At 50.0% G+C, this 24,434-nt stretch overlaps 1 protein-coding gene across 1 annotated transcript; it reads left to right on the top strand.

Annotated features, from left to right (window-relative positions):
- Positions 1-244: 244 nt before the first annotated feature.
- LOC311229712 (potassium channel subfamily K member 15-like) lies at positions 245-22,839 on the top strand (the record flags this gene model as incomplete). The annotated part of the gene is made up of 2 exons (XM_084315787.1): positions 245-527; positions 21,830-22,839. 2 exons carry the CDS (start codon positions 245-247, stop codon positions 22,837-22,839), a joined length of 1,293 nt encoding a protein of 430 aa, XP_084171913.1.
- Between the last annotated feature and the right edge of the window lie 1,595 nt (positions 22,840-24,434).

Below are 24,434 nucleotides of genomic sequence, written 5' to 3' on the forward strand. Positions count from 1 at the left end.
GACAGCGGGTATAGGGTACAATTTAAATGGGTATCCCTGTAATCTAAGGAGGCGCAGGGGACTAAACATGTCTTGTGTGTCAGGGATAACACAAGCTCACTAAAGATGAATGGGAACCGATTGCCGTTCTGTGCGCTGAAGCTGCGCTTCTAAGCGGACCTTCCCCACGGTCCCCACCCCGCGGCGCAGCGCCCTCCCTCCGTCCCCCCGCCGCGCCACTTCGCTCGCTCGGAGTGTGGAGAGGATGAAGACGCAGAACGTTCGGACCCTCTGCCTCATCTTCGGCATGGTGTCCTACCTGCTCGTCGGAGCCGCGGTCTTTGACGCGCTCGAGTCCGAGAGTGAGAGCTGGAGGAAGAAGCATCTGGAGCAGAAGCTCAACGAGCTGAAGAAGAAGTACGGGTTCACCGAGGACGACTACAAGGAGATCGAGAGAGTGGTCCTCCAATCCGAGCCCCACCGCGCCGGGAGACAGTGGAAATTCGCGGGATCTTTCTATTTCGCTATCACCGTGATCACGACGATTGGCAAGTTGTTTTAATTTGTCTTGTCATCTTGAAAACGACAGTACAAGCATTAGTTGCCGTGTGTGTGTGTGTGTGTGTGTACGTATGTGTGTGTGTGTGTGTGTGTGCGCGCGCGTGCGTGTGTGTGCGTGTGTGCGTGCGTGTGTGTGCGCGCGTAATGGGGAGTATAACTACATACACAACATAGTTCATTAGCATAGTTTAACTAGATTTTGCAGTTGAGTGTGGTAGGTAGTTTAAAGTAATAATCTCAAATGTTTTCATATAAAGATTCTATATACTGTATTATTAGTTGATGATGACTGTTTTACTGTTCGTGGCTGGTGACGTGTCTGGTAGGACATTCCCGGGAAAATCACAGTAAGTGATGTGTTTACTTCACCAGCAGCCAGCAACATCAGTTAGTTTGGAATGAATAGAAGACTAACTCAGTAGTTAGCATGCATTTTCAAGGTGGAAAGCAAGTCAATACAGTGCTCTAAACCACAACAGCAATGACCACTTATCAGTTATCACCAATACAAAAACGAGGATCTTTAAATGGCTTGCCACTTTATAATATTATTTTCAGTTTTCAATAGTTAATTACTTTGGGTCATGTAGGTAGACTGGACACTTGACCAACTGTCAACTTTTAACAGCATGTTTAGAATCCTTCTTTCAACAAGGCAGCAGCAGGTAACCACGGTAACCCCTCCCCAAACATCCTGCAGGGCGCGTGTAGCTTTATGCCAAGTAAGCAGTGCAAAAACTTACCGTAGTGGCATGCAGTAATGCGCCTTTCATTTTCCGCCGCCCAGCGCCCAGGTCGCGCGGAAATAGGCTGTCTATTGCCATTCTCTTTGACAAACTCTAACCTTAACCAGCTCCTTAACAACGCCTAAACTTAACCGTTCTAACCTTAACCAACTCCGAAACAATGCCTAACCTTAACCATAGAAATTATATTGCCATTCTCTTTGACAAACTCTAACCTTAACCAGCTCCTTAACAGCGCCTAAACTTAACCGTTCTAACCTTAACCAACTCCGAAACAATGCCTAACCTTAACCGGCGAAAGAATACACGTTAAAAAAAAATCACGTTAAAAAATATTTTCGATGGGATTCGAACTCGCCAGCAAACAAGCCATAGGATCCACAGCCATGTGTCCTTGCCAATTGAGCTAGTGCCAGATAGTGAATAAGAGGCGGTGACTTATATATATTGAGCTCCAACCAAGGCGGGATCTCATGCGCATGCGCGGGCACCTCGCGCGAGCACGCCGGCGCACGCACGCACCTGAGCGAGCACGCCGCCGCCGGTGCACGCACGGTAGCATTTGTCTGAAAAGAAGGGCGCTTTACCGCACTAGCGTGCGGTGACGAATGCGGAAGCATTTTTGCACTGCTTGCTTGGCATTAACGTACAGGCCTGCAGGGCAAAGACACACAGCACACTCAAACCTGCAACAAATTGACCGGATCTGCTTTTATTTTTCCAAAGGTAATACATCTGTAAACACACATCAAATGCCAAGACAAGCATGTACCTTTGACTCTGAATGATCTGTTTTTATTGAAATCTGGACAGCAATAGTTTGTTTATACTTAAGTATGAATTAGACTAGCTCCCCAAAATGAATGGAAGTGAATGAGGAGCCTGACACCTGGGAGGAATGGTGGTGTTGACAGTGAATGACAAGGACAGCGGTGGTCGCTAGCTTACTTGTAGATGACCTTACATAGAGGTAAGACTGCTGAAACTTGACTAGTTCTACTAAAGTGAAATATCCCTTTAAAGGGACACATCAATTATTCAATGATAATATACTCTATTGGATTTATAGACACTCAGACAAATGCTTCCACACACATACAACACAACACATCCATACATGCATGCATGATTGCGTGCGCACGCACGCACGCACGCACGCACGCACGCACGCACACACGCACACACACACACACATACACACACACACACACACACACACACACACACAGCTTTTAACTGCTTGTCCTAGAAACTTGTAGGAGGCATCGTATATCAGACTGTCGCATCCGAGGCATCGCCGCGGTCACGCCTACTTTTGTTGGACAACACAGACACCGTTCCTATAGATAGCTGTTGTATTTGTGTAAGAGCTGATGGCGGAACACTTACACACTTTGAAAGGTTTGTTTTGTCAGTGCATCAAGGGGACAACGGATGATGGTCACAGCGTATCACAAATGACATGCTTGTTTAAAGTAGCCTATGTGTGAGTTTGACAAAACAATCTTTTATTTTAGAGCTCATATTTAGTTTAACTACTTTTCATTGGTAAGTAGCTAGTAGTTTGGTACGAAAAAAACCTATACTGTAGTTTCTAGAATACCTTGGCCACAAGGTACAGTAAGAGATATTTTATGGTTATGGTTTGGCTATGGTTAGGGTTAGGTTAAGATTATCCTATGGGTTAGAGCTAGGCATGTTGTCATTGTGGTTAAGGTTAAGGTTAGGGGTTAAGAAATTAATGTGATTCTATATGGAATGTCCTCACAATGCATGAAAATATGATTATGTGTGTTCTTTTATGTTTTACCATGTCACATTCTTCTTACTTTGCTATCTGAAAACACATCTGGTTGTATGTGAGTAAGTGTGTGTACAGTGTGTGTTCTATAGGTGTGTGTTCTGTGTGTGTTCTGTGTGTGTTCTATAAGTGTGCTGTGGATCTGTGTGCATGTGCCCAGTGTTGGGGAACTGGAATGATATGCAGACCCCTGGCTTACCTGCCCCTACCTGTCTCTCCACTCACTGCATGGGTAGCCTACACACCCATGCAATAACACCTCCCACTGTGCACCGTTCCTGAGCCTATCGCCTCGTTCGATCCCTCTCAGCCCTTTCTCCCCTCCTCCCCCATGGCCAATCGGGGACTCCCTATCCGTCTTTCCTCCAGTTTCCAAAAATAAGTATGTTCCATTTCTATCTCATGAAGTCGTCCACGTTCCATTTTGCATGTATCCATTGGATCCCTTCCCTCGTCCCCTCCAGCAGGGACGTGCACAGGACTTTAGAGGGGCAGGTGCTCAAAGGCTGAAAAGCGCGAGTCCTATTTTTGGGGGCCCTTTTTGCTTTTTATGCTTTTTGGGGGGTTTTGGTGATCAAATATTGAATATTTAACTATAATAATCAATAATAAACATATCATTGAAAGACACAGTATATGTATTGTTTAATATAAATGCATTTTTTATTCCAATCCCGATTTGTATTTGAGATTCCCAAATCAACAAAGACTTGACTTCTTCGTGTCCTTTAGTGAGTGTAATACCAGCATTCAACTGTATGCGCCACAGCGCCACACAGATGTTGGAAGCCGGTATTGCACTGGGAAGTGATCTGTGAGGTTTTGCCCGCTGCTCACTACCTTTTCTCTGTCTTCTTTAAGCCTACTGTTAGGAATTCCCTATTCTCTGTCTTCTTTAAGCCTACTGTTAGGAATTCCCTACTCACTCTCTCTAGCCCCCACCCTCTCGTTCCTTACCCTTAGTGGCCACACCTGTTTGATATTCTATTATCTCTCGCACCTGTGGTGGCAGGCTAATTAGTCCCCCTGTGGGCTTTAAATACCAGGGCGCTTCCCCTCGTTTTGGCGTGGGGTCGTGTTGTATACTTGCCGAGTCTTATTCTCTAAACATCTAGACTCTTTCGGGAGATCCTCTGTCTGCCTATGCTGTTCCATTCTCCGGCGTCGAGATGTTTGCTCCAGCCTTCGCCAGCTGTCGCCGTTGCCTGTGGGGGAGACTGGTCTGCGCTCCCTGTACTTCCACGGGAGGCACCCCAGCGTTCCACTGCAGACCCCCGCGCAGCTGTTCGTCCTGACGCACATCCAGACCAGCGCAGACGCTCTCCAGTCCTCAGCGCGCAACGCGCATCTTCCAAGGACGCTCGAGCTTGGCACGCTCTCCAGACCAGCGCGCAACGCGCATCTTCCAAGGACGCTCGAGCTTGGCACGCTCTCCAGACCAGCGCGCAACGCGCATCTTCCAAGAACCCTCGAGCTTGGCACGCTCTCCAGACCAGCGCGCAACGCGCATCTTCCAAGGACGCTCGAGCTTGGCACGCTCTCCAGACCAGCGCGCAACGCGCATCTTCCAAGAACCCTCGAGCTTGGCACGCTCTCCAGACCAGCGCGCAACGCGCATCTTCTAGACCTTCGTGCTTGGCACACTCCTCCTCGCAGACGCACCCCGACGCGTCTCTCGGTTCCGGTGCGCACTCAAGCAGTGGCGCACCACTCTGTCCTCGGCTCCGACAGTCGGCTACCCGGTGACGACACCTTCGCCACCGCCGCCTGTTCCAGCACCACTCTGTCCTCGGCTCGGACTGCCGGCTCCCCGGTGGCGATACCCTCGCCACCGCCGCCTGTTCCAGCACCACTCTGTCCTCGGCTCGGACAGCCGGCGCCCCGGTGGCGACGCTCTCGCCCCGCTGCCTGTTCCTGCACCACTCTGTCCTCGGCTCGGACAGCCGGCACCCCGCCGCTGCTGTTCCTGTACCTTTACGCATACGCCTGGGTGAGTTTTGATTGTGATGTCACTCACTCAGCGTAATGCCCCTTGCCCTCGCCCCGTTGCTGTTCCTGTACCTTTACGCATACGCCTGGGTGAGTTTTGATTGTGATGTCACTCTCCCAGCGTATTGCCTCTGTTAGTTAGTTTGGACATTTCATCTCCCAGCGTATTGCCTCTGTTAGTTAGTTTGGACATTTCATCTCCCAGCGTAATGCCTCTGTTTTTTGGTTCTCACTTAGAATAGTATTTTTGGACTTTACATCTCCCCCTGTGTGTTTGTCACACGAAGATATTATTACTTTGTTCACTTTGTTATTTGGACTGTTCTGCACCTGCTCTGTTTTTTCCCTTTTGTGCATTAACTCTCTCCTCTGTCCTGCAGAGCGGCCCAGATGTTTTCCCACCAGTCCCCAGTTCCTCCCTGTACCCCAGCCCGCCTCCGCGGGCCTCAGTCCCTAGTCCTCTATCCCTAGTTCTCCTAGTCCCTAGTCCTCTATCCCTAGTTCTCCTCAGTCCCTAGTCCTCTATCCCTAGTTCTCCTAGTCCCTAGTCCTCTATCCCTAGTTCTCCTAGTCCCTAGTCCTCTATCCCTAGTTCTCCTAGTCCCTAGTCCTCTATCCCTAGTTCTCCTCAGTCCCTAGTCCTCTATCCCTAGTTCTCCTAGTCCCTAGTCCTCTGTCCCTAGTTCTCCTAGTCCCTAGTCCTCCATCCCTAGTTCTCCTAGTCCCTAGTCCTCTATCCCTAGTTCTCCTAGTCCCTAGTCCTCTATCCCTAGTTCTCCTAGTCCCTAGTCCTCTATCCCTAGCTCTCCTAGTTCCTAGTCCTCTCTCCCTAGTTCTCCTTGTCCCTGGTTTACCTAGTCTCTAGTTCCTCTGTCCCAAGGCGTTCCCTTAACCTTCCCTTAGGCGTTCCCTTACTTTCCCAAGGTGTTCCCTTTTCCTGCCCGCCTCTTAAAGGCACTTTACCTTCCCCTCTTGTGTTATTCCAGTGTTTGTGTTTTCTCCCTTAAAGGGACAGTGCCCTTTTTCCCTGTTCACAATAAATATCTGTTTCTTGGCAAACCACCATACCTGTCTTGTGTTGTGCGATTGGGGTCGGTTACAAACCATAACAGTACGACCCCACCAAATCGACGACCCCAGCCAGCACAGACGGTGTATGTTGAGTTTGCCTTTTTTTTTTCTTGTTCCCTCTAGCTCCCTTGTTAGCCTGTTACTCCCCTGTTTAGCTTGTTAGTCTCCCCGGTTAGCTCCCCTGTTTGCTTCCCGTTTTGCCCTGTTTGACCCCCCTGTAGCTAGCCATGCCCTGGCAGCTAACCCAGTCCCTCAGCAGAGCCCCTGTCTGCTAGCTTAGCCCCGGCTGCTAGCACAGCCTCTGTGTTTATGCAGCCCTTGCTGCTGGCATGGGCCCTGTAGCTAGCCATGCCCTGGCGGCTAACCCAGTTTCCCTCTGCATGGCCCCGGTCTGCTAGCTTGGCCCCGGCTGTTAGCACAGCCTCTATGTTAATGCAGCCTTGCAGCTGGCATAGGCCCTGTAGCTAGCCAGGCCCAAGCAGCTAACCCGGTCCCTCTGCTTGGCCTCCACTTTTTTTGTGTAGTTTATCCCACTGCTAGGACTGCCCTTTCAGCTAGCAAGGTCAGTTTTTTCTCACACAGCTAGGACTGTCCTTCCAGCTAGCTTGTGCTCTCATGCTGGTCCAGCCCTGTCTGCCAGCCTAGCTCCGGCAGCTAGCGCAGCCTCTATGTTGATGTAGCAGTACAGCTAGCATAGGCCCTGTAGCTATCAGTGCCCTGGCAGCTACCCTTTCCCTCTGCTAGCCTGGCTCCGGCAGCTTGCGCAGCCTCTATGTTGATGTAGCAGTACAGCTAGCATAGGCCCTGTAGCTATCAGTGCCCTGGCAGCTAACCTTCCCTCTGCTAGCCCTTTCCCGGTGCTACCATGGTTACCCCTTTGCTACCCTGCTTGCCCCTCAGTTCTCTAGACCCAGTTCCTCTAGACCAGTTCTCTAGACCAGTTCTCTAGCCCGGTTCTCTAGCCCAGTTCTCTAGACCAGTTCTCTAGGCCAGTTCTCTAGACCAGTTCCCCCAGTTGCCCCTCTGCTACCCTAGTTACCCCTCGGCGACCCTGTTTCTTTTGCTAGCCCCACTCTTGTGGTGGCTTCCCCTGCTGGCTTGGCCAGTACCTCTTGTTTTGCCCCCTGCCACTCTGTCTGTATTTGTTTTGGGTCGCCGGGTGGCTCCCGTTGGAGGGGGGGATACTGTGAGGTTTTGCCCGCTGCTCACTACCTTTTCTCTGTCTTCTTTAAGCCTACTGTTAGGAATTCCCTATTCTCTGTCTTCTTTAAGCCTACTGTTAGGAATTCCCTACTCACTCTCTCTAGCCCCCACCCTCTCGTTCCTTACCCTTAGTGGCCACACCTGTTTGATATTCTATTATCTCTCGCACCTGTGGTGGCAGGCTAATTAGTCCCCCTGTGGGCTTTAAATACCAGGGCGCTTCCCCTCGTTTTGGCGTGGGGTCGTGTTGTATACTTGCCGAGTCTTATTCTCTAAACATCTAGACTCTTTCGGGAGATCCTCTGTCTGCCTATGCTGTTCCATTCTCCGGCGTCGAGATGTTTGCTCCAGCCTTCGCCAGCTGTCGCCGTTGCCTGTGGGGGAGACTGGTCTGCGCTCCCTGTACTTCCACGGGAGGCACCCCAGCGTTCCACTGCAGACCCCCGCGCAGCTGTTCGTCCTGACGCACATCCAGACCAGCGCAGACGCTCTCCAGTCCTCAGCGCGCAACGCGCATCTTCCAAGGACGCTCGAGCTTGGCACGCTCTCCAGACCAGCGCGCAACGCGCATCTTCCAAGGACGCTCGAGCTTGGCACGCTCTCCAGACCAGCGCGCAACGCGCATCTTCCAAGAACCCTCGAGCTTGGCACGCTCTCCAGACCAGCGCGCAACGCGCATCTTCCAAGGACGCTCGAGCTTGGCACGCTCTCCAGACCAGCGCGCAACGCGCATCTTCCAAGAACCCTCGAGCTTGGCACGCTCTCCAGACCAGCGCGCAACGCGCATCTTCTAGACCTTCGTGCTTGGCACACTCCTCCTCGCAGACGCACCCCGACGCGTCTCTCGGTTCCGGTGCGCACTCAAGCAGTGGCGCACCACTCTGTCCTCGGCTCCGACAGTCGGCTACCCGGTGACGACACCTTCGCCACCGCCGCCTGTTCCAGCACCACTCTGTCCTCGGCTCGGACTGCCGGCTCCCCGGTGGCGATACCCTCGCCACCGCCGCCTGTTCCAGCACCACTCTGTCCTCGGCTCGGACAGCCGGCGCCCCGGTGGCGACGCTCTCGCCCCGCTGCCTGTTCCTGCACCACTCTGTCCTCGGCTCGGACAGCCGGCACCCCGCCGCTGCTGTTCCTGTACCTTTACGCATACGCCTGGGTGAGTTTTGATTGTGATGTCACTCACTCAGCGTAATGCCCCTTGCCCTCGCCCCGTTGCTGTTCCTGTACCTTTACGCATACGCCTGGGTGAGTTTTGATTGTGATGTCACTCTCCCAGCGTATTGCCTCTGTTAGTTAGTTTGGACATTTCATCTCCCAGCGTATTGCCTCTGTTAGTTAGTTTGGACATTTCATCTCCCAGCGTAATGCCTCTGTTTTTTGGTTCTCACTTAGAATAGTATTTTTGGACTTTACATCTCCCCCTGTGTGTTTGTCACACGAAGATATTATTACTTTGTTCACTTTGTTATTTGGACTGTTCTGCACCTGCTCTGTTTTTTCCCTTTTGTGCATTAACTCTCTCCTCTGTCCTGCAGAGCGGCCCAGATGTTTTCCCACCAGTCCCCAGTTCCTCCCTGTACCCCAGCCCGCCTCCGCGGGCCTCAGTCCCTAGTCCTCTATCCCTAGTTCTCCTAGTCCCTAGTCCTCTATCCCTAGTTCTCCTCAGTCCCTAGTCCTCTATCCCTAGTTCTCCTAGTCCCTAGTCCTCTATCCCTAGTTCTCCTAGTCCCTAGTCCTCTATCCCTAGTTCTCCTAGTCCCTAGTCCTCTATCCCTAGTTCTCCTCAGTCCCTAGTCCTCTATCCCTAGTTCTCCTAGTCCCTAGTCCTCTGTCCCTAGTTCTCCTAGTCCCTAGTCCTCCATCCCTAGTTCTCCTAGTCCCTAGTCCTCTATCCCTAGTTCTCCTAGTCCCTAGTCCTCTATCCCTAGTTCTCCTAGTCCCTAGTCCTCTATCCCTAGCTCTCCTAGTTCCTAGTCCTCTCTCCCTAGTTCTCCTTGTCCCTGGTTTACCTAGTCTCTAGTTCCTCTGTCCCAAGGCGTTCCCTTAACCTTCCCTTAGGCGTTCCCTTACTTTCCCAAGGTGTTCCCTTTTCCTGCCCGCCTCTTAAAGGCACTTTACCTTCCCCTCTTGTGTTATTCCAGTGTTTGTGTTTTCTCCCTTAAAGGGACAGTGCCCTTTTTCCCTGTTCACAATAAATATCTGTTTCTTGGCAAACCACCATACCTGTCTTGTGTTGTGCGATTGGGGTCGGTTACAAACCATAACATGATCAGTGCTTCAAATAGTTTTAACTTCATGAGTTGACTGTATTGTTTATTATTGGTTATTAGCATAATTGTACAAACCGAACATATTTGTACATATACAGTATTTAGTTTTTGGTGTAAAGTGGATCTGCAAAAAAGAAAAAGAAATTGGCATAAAAAGGGCACTTTTTTGTGAGGCACAAAAGGGCAGGTGCTCGAGCACCCTTTGGGCTCTATGTGTGCACGTGCCTGCCCTCCAGGTTAGAGGGGGGGTTGCACATTGCCCAACTCACTGCTGGGAGGTGCCCTACAGACCGTGGGCTCGGCCTCCCTGCTTGTGGTTCTGGTTCTGGTTCTCCCTCATCACTCTCCATCCCCACACGTCTGCAGGCTGCTCTAAGGGCTGGAGGCCAGCTGCCTAGCGGCAGGGGAGAACAGGGTTGGTTGTCACACTTTTTACTCAATAGTCATTCCTACATTAAATTGAAGCTTAACTCAATCAGCGCCAGACCCGAGGATAGTCAGGTTATCTCGCCAACCGTTCAGCGCCAGACCCGAGTATAGTCGGGTTTTCATCAGTATTTCTATTATTCGATATTTCTATTCATTACAGACACACGGAAATCAAGAAGGCAGAACTAATTTTGAAAGTTGAATTGCATTGACAAGTTGACAAATACACAACTTAATGCATCTTAACATGAACATAAACAGGAAACACATCTTTAGGCCATCCTATATAACAAAATAAGAACAAAATAAATAGGCCTAACAACAATAGCCTACACAACTAGGCTACACTCATTCACTATAGTTACAGTGATGGCAAATGTAGGGTTTGGGCACTCCAACTAAGCAGAGATTGATTGATTGATTGATTGAAAACTTTATTAACAGATTGCAGAATGGGTACAATACAGTACAGCTCAATACACACAATTGTTAAGGGGATGCAGACCAGAGAAAGACTTTCGTCTTGTTTACATCAGGGTCCCCCATTTTCAATTCATCAGGAGCTTGTGTGCCCACTGGTTGCACATCCAACACTTGTCCCATACCTCCCCTGAACGGCTGTGGGAGAACGTTTCCATACAAACCAAACAAGAACAATCATCTTCATCTGATGAAGACTCCTCCTGTCTCTTTCTTTTCTGTTTCTTCTTCTTGCTGGCTGCCTTTTCCAGCTGGGGTGGAGTGCACTGGGATGCACTAGGCTTGGTAGGTGGACTGGGCTGGGATGCACTAGGCTTGGTAGGTGGACTGGGCTGGGATGCACTAGGCTTGGTAGGTGGACTGGGCTGGGATGCACTAGGCTTGGTAGGTGGACTGGGCTGGGATGCACTAGGCTTGGTAGGTGGACTAGGCTGGGACGTATACTAGGCTTGGTAGGTGGACTGGGCTGGGATGTACTAGGCTTAGTAGGTGGTCTAGGCTGGGATGTACTAGGCTTGGTAGGTGGACTGGGCTGGGGTGCACTGGGTCGTTTTGATGTTGATGCCTTTTACCCCCTGCTCTAATCTCTCCTTCTCTGGGGTGTCAGTGAGGATACTGCTTGACATTCTTTTTTGTTTTTGGGCTAATTTCCTGGCTGCAGCCTTTGGACAAGGCCTCAGCTCTTGTGGAGTCACTGGTGGTCTCTGTCCAGATCTAGTGGATGGCTCTGGGGGAGGAGTGGTGAGGTTGGCTGCGGTGCATTGGGCTCAGCTCGGTCTGTCCTCAGCTCAGCCCAGTGGCGGCTGGTCAATGGGGGCACTAGAGCGCCGCCCTCCCTGGTTAAAAGAGAGAAGAAGAATTTTTTTTTGTAATTTTTTTTAAGAGCCCTAGAAATCAAATAAACATGTTAAAAATGAATAATATTTACTCATTTTAAGTATGTTTGTGTTTCCAATGCACAATATAACGTTAATATATCAAATATAAATAATTGTTTTCATGAACAGGAAGTGACTGTCTGCTAGAGAATAATACCGCCTCTATACTTTCCATAGCCGCATTTCTCCTGGGCTAGACGCATAGCGCTCACAGTGGGCGTTCACTGGTTTCATTGCTGCGAAGCCAATCAGTGCGTAATTCGCTGTGCGTTGAAATATGATGTATTATGATGGAAACCGGGCGCGTTTCCAAGCGATCTATTATCATCTAAGCAAGCAGCGTCAATAATTTCCGTAGCCGCATTTCTCGGAGACGCTCTCTGATTGGCCGACGTCAGTTTCTACACTGGGAAAGCCTAGCCACGCTTCGTTCGAAGTAGGTTAAGGTAACGTTAGAGTTTGTCTTAGAGCGTGACGGCAAGTTCTTTCGACGGTTAAGCTTAGGCACTCTTTCAAAGTTGGTTGGCATAATGACCCGGACAATGAATGGTAACTTGGTTAAAAAGGACAAGATATACATAAGTGATTATTTTTGCATGGATCAGAGAGAGAGTGAGAGAGAGAGGGGGGGGATAGGGAATAGAGAGAGAGAGAGAGAGAGAGAGAGAGAGAGAGAGAGAGAGAGAGAGAGAGAGAGAGAGAGATGTGCGCGTGTTTGTGTAGGGCATATTGGAAGCGTGGCTGCATTTGACTGACTGTGATCATATATTGTATATTGATTGATGGCAATGGTGATAGTTGTACCTAACGGAACGTAGGCCAAATGCGTCCACATTTTTATATGATTCTATCACATTTTCATAACAATAGCACCCTGTGCCGTTTTCATTGAGGTTTCTTACAAATTAACGATGCTTTATCTTGTCCTTTATATGCCGATTAATCATTAGAATCTTAAATTGTACCATATGTCCCCCTTTAGACAACATATGTAACGCTACCAGCGCACTTTTGTTAAGATAATTAGTTGGCCATTCTCGGTCGCTATACCGAGGTCGCAGTAATAGTTTAGCGCTGTTCAGATCACGTCGGAGAATATAGACCCATCCCAGTGACCTGCGACCTGTGCTAACGCTCTTGGGAAATGCAGTGTTGTAGTTCTCAACATTTTCAGCCTTTAATTTTAAACCAATGCTGCCATCTACTGACAACAAAAAAGTGTTGTCTAATCGTCACCTTGAGAGCTACTTCCGTATACAGCGCCGCCCCAAACCCATTCTAGAGATTCCCACTTTTTGCTGGGAGTGGGGCGTGGCCGTATTTGGTCCCAGACAATAAGTGTTACAAAGGGTCAGATTAAACCGAATATATATATTTATTGCCTGAGATCCCATGTATAGTATTTGTATATCGTTTGATATCCCCTGTATATTCCTTGTACAATATGCACGGAATATCCCTTTACCTGGTAGCAGGACAGACCATAATATTCGTTCTCCTATTGGAAGCGATCCCCCGGCGCCACTGCCTTACCCCCTAGAGCTGACTTCAAAGGTACCGACGAGATATGTCTGTACATGCCCAGCTTCTGCCCATGAATACGGCTACTGAAATACGAATGGTACTATTTGTTCACAGCGCATATATATATGGCGCAAGTAAAGTAGAACTCTCTCTTAGTCTCTTAGTCCCTTGTCCCGTTCAGTCTCGTTCAGTTCCAGTTATCCAAGCAACGTCTCACCCACTACGCAACGTGGGCAGAGCAGGGCTCGCATTGCCCCAAGATAGAGCCTCGTGTTATCCTAGTACGTTGGTTTAACGTATCGTTCTCTATTTATTAGTAAAGCCTTCATTACGAGTCAAAGACCACGTGAAGTGAGTAATTGTGTGTCTATAATAGAGCACTTATTACCGCGTGCTAATAAGGATAGTAACGTCAAGTTCAACCATGCAATACCACGCACCGGAGGATACCTACACCGGACCAGCAGCACCACGGAGGATTTACACCCCGCCAGCAGTGCCATTTTCCGGCAAGGATTATTATTCTTCATTCTTCACCAAGCTGCTGGAACAGAGAACCGCCTACCCCACTTCTACGGTGGGATCTACACCTGCCCGTGAGACCATCACTCGAGCCAGTCTCTGTCGTACCAGAGGCCCCACGGCTTTCACCTGCACGGCGCGCATCCTGGGACCAGGCTGCTTTTCCCCGCTGACTCAGGGAGTAAAACACCGTCTCCAGGTGCCTTGCTACAGCTCCGTGAACCATTGACTTGCATAGAGCTTTGCCCCCCCCCTGCTGGCTTACAACCGGTAGTACACCCCATCCCAGAATATCCCTAGATCTAATTCCTAACATTCCATATTGATTTGCCTGCACATTCTTTGCCTTATAAGCGCAATTAAAGTAATGTAATCTAATCTTCTGATGTAATAAATATTATAAATTAGTATTTGTGTGGAAACCTGTTATTGTGGAAGTGTTGTCATCTAAAATACCTTTGTACGGTATTGGCCAGTAATGTACAAGACGGTAGTGATTTAATGATATCAATACTTGATTAATACAGTCAGGGAATTGTACCCCTCAGTTAAAATTGGTCCTTCGATAGCCGGAGAATAATTAGCGTAATATTAATATAATATTAATATTGACATGGCCGATGACGAACACTCCACAAACGGTTCTCCTAAGCTAGATCGCCCGCAGCGCAGACGGCAGCCACCTCCCTATCTAGAGGCATACTCTGTCAGTCCAATACCTAGCTTTAAAGGGAAGTTAAACGCGGAAAAAGTAGAAAGTAAAATTATGTCTGACCTTAACAACCAGGTTACCCCGACCACAGAGGCCCTAGTGGGTGCTAATGTAACTGACCAAGCTCACGGTGGGGACCAGGAGGGAACTGACACGACTTTACCCCCAGACAATACCGAAGAAATAGCCCCCGATCAGCTCCGGGAGGAAGACAACCCTAAAGAGACGCGCACCCAGGAGACGGATCTCCTCGGTACGCAACAGGAGAACGGATCTCCAACAAGTACTGCCGGGAGCCGATCGCCCCGAACGGCGTCTTCCCCCAGCGAGGCGGACAAGATGCTGGCGCAGGCACTCATCGCCACCCTGGCAGCCTCCACCGAACGCGATCGACTTCAAGCGCAACAGACGTGCGAGCGCGAACATTACGCAGGTGAGCGAGAGCGCTTCCAGGCGCAACAAAGGAGTGAAGACGACCGCATAAGGCTGGAGACCAGACGCCTCCAGACAGAAGAGAACATCGAGAGAAGCCGCGCAAATGCACAGCTCCACGCCGCCCATGCCAGCGCCAATGCGCAGCGCGACAGCGCCAATGCGCAGCGCGACATCGCCAATGCCCAGCGCGAAGCAGCGCGCGACGCAGCCCATGCCCGGCGCGAGGCAGAGCGCGACCGGCTGCAGGCGGAGCTGATGGACAAACTGGTTGCCATGGCGACACCCCCTCACTCCGCACGGAGCTCCCAGAGATCGTCAAGACATGGGTCCAGGACACATTCCCCTACCCGACGAAGCGACCCGGGACCCCGCCAACAGGAGGAGCCTGTCCACGTCTCTGAACCCCCTCCCCGGCCGGTCCATACGAGACCCAGCAACCGGGAAGAACCGGACCACGCCGAGAGACTGAACAAAAGACTCCAGGTCCTAGCAGAGGAAGAGGAGGAGGAGGAGGAGGAGTGTCAAGCCGACCAGCAGCAACGTACTCTGGCCCAGGAGGCCCAGTACAGCCCCGACCAGCAGCAACGTACTCAGGACCAGGAGGTCCAGTACAGCCCAGAAGTCAGCCCCGAGGCCCTGCGTTACAAACCCCCGACTCAACTCACGGGTGAGTTTGACGCACCGTCAGCCCCGAGGAACAGCACCTGGGTACCCGACCTTCGGTACCCACCAAGTACCAGCCCAAGACGACACGCAAGAGGAGACTCGCCTAGGAGGCCTCTCCCCCAACGCTCACCGATGTGCCAGTCATCCCTGACATCATACATTGCCACGCCGTCATTTCCCGACTTCGCCTATGAGAGTCGAGCACAGTACACGGAGCTCCGGATGTGCCTAGAGACAATGATGGTGGATGTCGCTGATGAACGCCACAAGTATGCAATATTACTGAAGCACCTGAAAGTACCGCGAGCGCACAATATAGCGCTGGCCTATGCCACCTCTTCGACACCATACACAGCGGCCCTAGCGGCGCTGGACCAGAGATATGGACGTATATGGGATTACGTAATAGAAGAGATAAGGCATATTGACCGCTTACCCCCAGCAACAGACAATCGCTCACTAGACGACCTGTCAATCAAAGTGCAGTCCCTGGTAGGGATGCTGGGAGCGCAACGGGAAAAGGGCATGCATGAGCTATACGCCAACTCTAACGTCGAGAGGATTTTAGAGAAGCTGCCGCCCGCCAGACAGGAGCGCTTCAGGCGGCAGAGAGACCACCGTGATCCTAACGGTCCCGAACCATCCCTCCTCGATCTAGCCGACTTCCTGGTGAGAGAAGTCAGCAGCTTACGACTGGATACGTTCGGGCGGAGCACGCCAAGCTCCAGAGAGGGACCCAGGAGAATAAATGATGGAAGAAGATCGGTGACTGTCATGCACCAATCAGAGTCAGTACCGAGCAGTAAGAGCCACAGTACCCCCTCGACGAAAGAGGACCAGTGGAAGATTGAGTGCCAGTACTGTGAGGGAGAACATCGGCTCTATCAGTGCGAAGATTTCAAGAAGCTGACCACGGATGATGTGAGCCAGTGGGTCAAGGACCACCGCCGCTGCTTCCGCTGTGCGCGCAGCCACCTAGCAGCTGAGTGCCGCTTGAAAAAGAAGTGCAGCAGGTGCGGTGGCACCCACCTGGAGGTCCTGCATGACATCAACAAGCATCACCCAGGACAACAGAGTGGGCCCGTCGCGGTGATGTACCATGCCGAGGCGGTGGCACCAGAACCAAAGTTCCACCAGACCGCTCCCTGGTGTCCCGACTGCTACGGCAGACACTGGGAGTCAAGGTGCGACTCGCACCATATAGAGTCTACGTCACCACCCGAGACAGGAGTGCTCCACATAGACCCCCAGCATAGCGGGACCCCCCGTGTGCTCCTCAAAGTGGTCAGGGTGCTCCTGAGCCACGAGGACAAAGTCATGGACACTTACGCCGTCCTTGATGACGGGTCAGAGAAGACCCTTCTGCTCGTGTCCGCTGCGGCCCAGCTGGGACTGCGGGGGAGCGAGAACCAAATGACGATTCGGACAATAAGAAGAGATTTAAAGACGATAAAGGGCGAGAATGTCTCCTTCACTATCGCAGCAAGCGGGCAGCCAGAGCGACGGTATAGGATTACAAATGCTTTCACCAGCCAAGAAATAGGACTATCACAGTACACCTACCCCATCCCACAGCTGATGGATAAATACGTGCACCTGCGTCAACTACCTATCCCGCTCATAGACGGCGCCACCCCGACCCTGCTGATAGGCTCCGACCATGCAGACCTCATCGTCCCGATAGACCGGGTCCATACCGGAACCCGAGGCTGTCCTGCAGCAGTCGAGACCCGCCTAGGGGGGACACTACAAGGCCCCCTCGCTAAATCTCTCAACCGAACAGCAGCCACTAGCTGCCTCCACTCCAGAGCGACAGAAGAAGACACCGGCCTCTCCCCCGTACAGCAGAGGCTATTGACATTAAGCGAGAGGCCCGTGAGAGAACCGTGGGTACCAGAGGGAGTTCGGAACTCCACCCCCCTCAGCTGCGCTTCAGACGTAGCTGACCTCGAACCCAGCACCCCAAGCGACTCCTTGACGGGGCGGCCGGGACCGGCCCCTCCTCACACAGGGTACAGAGCGAACAAGAGAAACAGACGGAGGAGGAGAAAGCACAGCCAAGCACAGATCAAAGCAGTCTCAGGCCCGCTCCCTCCTAAGCCCCCCTTCATAATAATAATAATGGATTGGATTTATATAGCGCTCTTCTCTGACTGACTGTTGCTCTGACTCAGAGCGCTTCACAGAGTCCATTATTCGTTCATACACAGTCATACCGGTGGTGGTAAGCTACAATTGCAGCCAGAGCTGCCCTGAGGCAGACTCACGGAAGCGTGGCGAATAATCAACGCCTACGGCCCCTCCGACCACCACCAACATTCATTCACATGCATACACATTCATACGAGGCAAGTAGGTTAAGTGTCTTGCCCAAGGACACAACGGCAATGGGATGGACATGGGCTTGAGTGGGATTCGAACCACGAACCCTTTGATCATTGGACGCCCCGCTCTACCCCTGAGCCACGCCGCCCCATCCCGTCCAGTCGTCATGACCATAGACCAGTCACCACCCCGAGCTGCGTGGCCGGCCGGCCGCGTAAGCAAAGTGACCACTGGTGCCGACGGAAAGGTCAGAGTGGCAGAAGTGCTCGGCCAAGGGCGGATCTACAACCGACCCGTGGCGAGGCTGATAGAATCACCAAGGCTCCCCGACTCGCCTAATGACGACCATGACCCCTGACTTTGTGAACTGCCCGACCCCTCACAGACATTGAGTAGTGGACAGTGCGGTTAATCTGTCCCTGCTTAGCTAATTAGGTGGGACTAATTAGGGGGCGGCTGTTACAAAGGGTCAGATTAAACCGAATATATATATTTATTGCCTGAGATCCCATGTATAGTATTTGTATATCGTTTGATATCCCCTGTATATTCCTTGTACAATATGCACGGAATATCCCTTTACCTGGTAGCAGGACAGACCATAATATTCGTTCTCCTATTGGAAGCGATCCCCCGGCGCCACTGCCTTACCCCCTAGAGCTGACTTCAAAGGTACCGACGAGATATGTCTGTACATGCCCAGCTTCTGCCCATGAATACGGCTACTGAAATACGAATGGTACTATTTGTTCACAGCGCATATATATATGGCGCAAGTAAAGTAGAACTCTCTCTTAGTCTCTTAGTCCCTTGTCCCGTTCAGTCTCGTTCAGTTCCAGTTATCCAAGCAACGTCTCACCCACTACGCAACGTGGGCAGAGCAGGGCTCGCATTGCCCCAAGATAGAGCCTCGTGTTATCCTAGTACGTTGGTTTAACGTATCGTTCTCTATTTATTAGTAAAGCCTTCATTACGAGTCAAAGACCACGTGAAGTGAGTAATTGTGTGTCTATAATAGAGCACTTATTACCGCGTGCTAATAAGGATAGTAACGTCAAGTTCAACCGTGCAATACCACGCACCGGAGGATACCTACACCGGACCAGCAGCACCACGGAGGATTTACACCCCGCCAGCAGTGCCATTTTCCGGCAAGGATTATTATTCTTCATTCTTCACCAAGCTGCTGGAACAGAGAACCGCCTACCCCACTGCTACGGTGGGATCTACACCTGCCCGTGAGACCATCACTCGAGCCAGTCTCTGTCGTACCAGAGGCCCCACGGCTTTCACCTGCACGGCGCGCATCCTGGGACCAGGCTGCTTTTCCCCGCTGACTCAGGGAGTAAAACACCGTCTCCAGGTGCCTTGCTACAGCTCCGTGAACCATTGACTTGCATAGAGCTTTGCCCCCCCCCTGCTGGCTTACAACCGGTAGTACACCCCATCCCAGAATATCCCTAGATCTAATTCCTAACATTCCATATTGATTTGCCTGCACATTCTTTGCCTTATAAGCGCAATTAAAGTAATGTAATCTAATCTTCTGATGTAATAAATATTATAAATTAGTATTTGTGTGGAAACCTGTTATTGTGGAAGTGTTGTCATCTAAAATACCTTTGTACGGTATTGGCCAGTAATGTACAAGACGGTAGTGATTTAATGATATCAATACTTGATTAATACAGTCAGGGAATTGTACCCCTCAGTTACAATAAGAGTGGCTGCAATTGGTCACTGTGACGTACCTAAATATTCGCCAATGCGTGGTACATATTTGCAAAATGTTTGGTATAGTGCCCCTCATGGAGAAGAATGCACCGGCCGCCACTGGCTCAGCCATAACCTCCTCCAAGTTGGTGAAGAAACGGCCCACGTTGTGCTCATTAAAAGCACTGGCACATGCTTGTCACATGTGACAACCAACCCCAAAGAAAATGTGACGACCAACCCCAACTGGAATGTCTTGCTAGTATCAAGGCTAACAACCATCTAACAACTATTTAGTTAGCCAACAACAATCTAAACTATAGCTTTCCCTTCACACTTTTTAAGGGTAATAATTATAAACCCGTAGAAGAAAAATACTGAATATTTTCACATGAAAAACACAAAAGGTCACCTTCTCACCTCAAGTTAAGCTGTCATACTCCAAATAAGACTATGTAGGTGAGCTCTGATCCCAATTCTGGACATTTCTATACCAAAATGTGGAAGACAGCACCTTTTGGTGGCGAAATATAATGAATGTGACAACCAACCCGTGTGACAACCAACCCCGTTCTCCCCTACATGTCGGCTGCCTCTTAACCACCTCTCACCCGCCCCACATCTGCTGGCCACTCTGGTACCGACTAGAGGCTGCTGCCAGTTCACTGATCACTGCTTCCCGACCCAACTTGTAGACCGTGCACCCAGTACATCCGTGCCAAGCCGCCCATGCAGGCACGTTCATTCCATGCTCCGTTCTCTATTCTCTGCTCACATGTCATCGATGGACATTATGGACTTCATTGTAAGTGTCATCATTGGTGCAGTATAGTAGTGAAAGTAATCTAAAACTGTAGCTTAACAAACTAATGTAAACTGTAGTTTAACAAACTACTCTAAAACTGTAGTTTAACAAACTACTCCAAAACTGTAGTCTAACAAACTACTCTAAAACTGTAGTTTAACAAACTAATCTAAAACTGTAGTTTAACAAACTACTAGCAACTTCACAATGAAGAGAAGTTCAACTGCATCTTAATTACTCTCAGAAAACTATATCTTGTCAAACTAAAACTACTTTGAGAAAATAGTTCAACTACATCCAAACTAGTCTGGAATCTCATATAGTTACACAGAGCAACAACTGAACTGACACAGAGGAAAAAGTGTGGGTGTGTTTGATTTAGAGACCAGGGCAGGTAAGACCTCACAGCCTGAGGGTGTGTTTGATTTAAACACCAGGGCAGGTAAGACCTCACAGCCTGAGGGTGTGTTTGATTCAGGCGACCAGGGCAGGTAAGACTGAGGGTGTGTTTTAAGGAGAGGACAGGGACACTTGTAAAGGTTGAATTAGGAAAATGCTAAATTATAGGGAACTACTGTATGTAGTTTGTAATTAACTATCTAAACGACATGACTACTGAAGAAGCTACAGATATTTGAATGTAGTTAAACTACCACCCAACTACTGCACAATGTATTTAAACTACTAAATGTAGTCAACTACTCCCCAACACTGCATGTGTGATTGTGTCTGCGTTTTTATGTCTGTGTAATGTATGTGTGTGTGCATGCTAGCTCTGTCAAATTGGAGCACTGCAGGTGACGCTTACCCTACTACCAATTTAGTAATGTGCTTTCCAGAGTCCCAGAATGTTATCATGTTTCAAGTAGTGTGGAAACATGGATGACGTTCTCACACTGCCTGCTACAAACCATGTCACGTCATGTTGGAACTGTTGCATGCCATAGGCCTGCGTAGAGAGAGCACAATTTACAATGGCGGTGGTGGAATATGATTCTGATTATATAAAAGTTTGAATTACTCTTTCACTTTGGGTTTGGTCTAACCCAATTTGGGGAAAAAGTTATACCATATTCATGGTTTACTGACTTTCCAGGTGACCCCCATGTCCCATGTGACATTCTAGGTTATGTGGTTATGTGACCTTGTCTCAATTGTCTTTCTAGGTTATATTACCCTGTCCTGTTTGACCTTCTAGGTTATGCGACCTTAAGTTAAGTAATTTATTTATTTTTTACCCAGGGACAGTGCACATTAATCAACATATTCAGTTTCCACATCAATGTAAATGTGCCAGAATTGGCTAATGAGCTAGTTTTCATCTGTAGTCCCTGCCTACCATGCATGTCTTTATGGTGTGGGAGGAAACCAGAGAACCTGGAGGAAACCCACACAAACACTGGGAGAACATGCAAACTCCATACAGAAAGGGCCCCTGCTGGGATTCAAACCCAGGGCCTTCTTGCTGTGAGGCAGCAGTGCTAACCACTGTGCCACCATGCCGCCCACTGTGCCACCTTGTCTCATGTGACTTTCTAGGTTATGTGCCCCTGTCCCGTGTGACTTTCTAGGTTATGTGGTTATGTGACCTTGTCTCATGTGACTTTTCAGGTTTATGTGACCCCGTCCCGTGTGACTTTCTAGGTTATGTGGTTATGTGACCTTGTCTCATGTGACTTTTCAGGTTTATGTGACCCTGTCCCGTGTGACTTTCTAGGTTACGGCCACGCCGCTCCGGGCACGGACGCTGGGAAGGCCTTCTGCATGTTCTACGCCGTCCTGGGCATCCCTCTGACGCTGGTGATGTTCCAGAGCCTGGGGGAGAGGATCAACACGCTTGTCCGCTGCCTCCTGTGCGGGGCCAAGCGGTGCGTGGGCCTGCGGCGGACGGACGTGTCCATGGGGAACATGGTCCTGGTGGGCCTCCTGTCCTGCGTGAGCACCCTGTGCGTGGGAGCCGCCGCCTTCACCCACTTCGAGGGCTGGACGTTCTTCCACGCCTACTACTACTGCTTCATCACGCTCACCACCATCGGCTTCGGGGACTTCGTGGCACTGCAGAAGAAGGACGCTCTCCAGCGGAGGGCCCCCTACGTGGCCTTCAGCTTCATGTACATCCTGGTCGGCCTGACGGTCATCGGGGCCTTCCTCAACCTGGTGGTCCTCCGGTTCCTCACCGTTAGCGCCGAGGAGGCCCGGGGGCCCAACTTGGAGGGCGCGGAGCAGGCAGTGCGGCCCAAGCTCTCGGACCGCCGGGAAGGGGAGGAGGAGGAGGAGAGGCGGGGGGACGACAGTCTGGCATCGGAGGCTGACATGGAGGCTCCGGGTCTGGAGAGCGGGCGGGGCGAAGCCGGCCACAGCAGCAGGTGCAACCTGTCTCTGCCCATGGAGGGGGGCACCAGTCGCACCAACCTGCTCCCCTCGCCGGTGGAAGAGCGCAGGGCGGTGGCACTGGGGACTAGAGAGACAGAGAAGCCCCCAGAGGCCAGCAGGCTCAGCGCCCTGTGCTCCTCCCTGTGCTGTGGCCTTTGTGCCTACGAGCGTCCCTCCCTGTCCCACTGTGAACAGTCCAGCTGTCACTCCAACCCGGTCTTCTATAACTCCATCTCATACAGGGTGGACCACGTGTCCTCCAGCTCCATGGGCACGTCAGCCCAGGCTTCGCCCAGCAGCACTGCTCTCTGCCTGGGCAAGAGTAGCCCTCACACACGGAGGAAGTCATTCTAGCTCAACTGACTTTTCCAAGGGTGGAAAGTAACTCATTACATTTACTCTTATTACTGTAATAGAGTAGCCTTTTTGTGTAATTGTACTTTTTCAAGGTGTTTGTCTGAGAACTGACACCGCAACGGTCAATTAGCGGCGAGGAGGAGAACAATAGATTTGTGCTAAATCAGTGTAAACAGATGGAGATGGTCGAGCCAGGAAGCACATCAGCTAAATCCAACAGATTTCCCATCAACTGACACGAAGCTGAATAATGGATTCTAAGAAATTAGGTGATTCCCTGACCACATGAAGTGACCACTTCAGCTTCAAGTAGGCACTCAAGCGTACAAGCTATGGTTTGCGTTAGCCAGGTTGTCTCGCTAGCTCACTGAGCTACAACAATGAGCTTGCTTGCTTTTTAATTTTTAAATTTTTTTACCCCTCAGATCAAATAACAAACATTTCAGAGTCAAATCAAATAGTGGAATGTAACTGAATGAAGTTCATAACGCAGTTGCAGGTTCAAGTGTCCCACTCTCCATGGCGTAGCTCATACTCCCGTTACGTAGCTCCTCTTCACGTGGGCTCTCTACTCTATCTCGTTTATTCTCAGCCAGCATTTCTACTTGGGCTATAGGCTAACACACTTGCAATTAACTCGACTACATCTGCTTTATTATACGGGCTATTACGATGAGTAAACTTTCCCTGCAGCAATCAAAACGCTATAGGTGCGTCGCAAGTGCCTCAAAGGTCTTTGCCTCAAGCTAAGTCGTTAACAGTAGTAGCTGCATAATCTAAGCTCACTCTGGAGTCAGCTTCTCTCTGCATCTCCAACTATCGTACAGGCCTGTGGGCTGATCGTAATCATCCACATGTTGACATTTTCTGCACAATTGAACAAATTAAGACAAATTATTTATGGGATGGTCGGCACAGAAGCTACCATTAATGCCTATGTGGTCATGTAGAATATTGCTTTACTTTGTCCCTGCACTTTATTTTGTAAAGGTGTATTTAACCAAATTGTAACTTTATACATCCCATCATGTCATCCTTGCATTGCATGTAACCCCCCCCCCATGTTTCCACCTACCAAGGGTGTAAAGTAACTAATTATATTTACTCTTGTTACTGTAATAGAGTAGCCTTTTTTTTGTAATTGCACAAATCACAAATGTTATTAGTTAGTTACATTTTAAATAGCATCTGCTCATTCCCCACAAGGCCATGTTTTTCATAGTTAATGCTACTTCGAGGTTACCTCATCAATAAAGTATAGATAATTACTTCCTCTAAATTGCATGGGTCCAAAACCTGTAGCCTATAGTGAGTTTCCCCTTCAGTTCCTTTGTCAGATGAAGTGCCCTGTTGATTAAACGCTGCGTCTTTATAATGAAACTCTTCATATAGCGGCATCTGAAACGGCCTATAGGAACCGTTTGCTCAGCTACTACGCAGTGAAAACCATTGAGCCTTGTGGCGTCTGTATAAGTGAATATCTCAGGTCTCAAACATTCCACTATGATGTCACCTGTGTCCCGCACCTCTTCATTCCGGTCAGTAATCATCTCTGGGTTTGCCTCCTAATAGGAAAATACAGTACACTCCAC

Source organism: Notolepis coatsorum (genome assembly GCF_963971535.1).
Source record: "Notolepis coatsorum genome assembly, chromosome: 6".
Lineage (NCBI taxonomy): Eukaryota > Metazoa > Chordata > Actinopteri > Aulopiformes > Paralepididae > Notolepis > Notolepis coatsorum.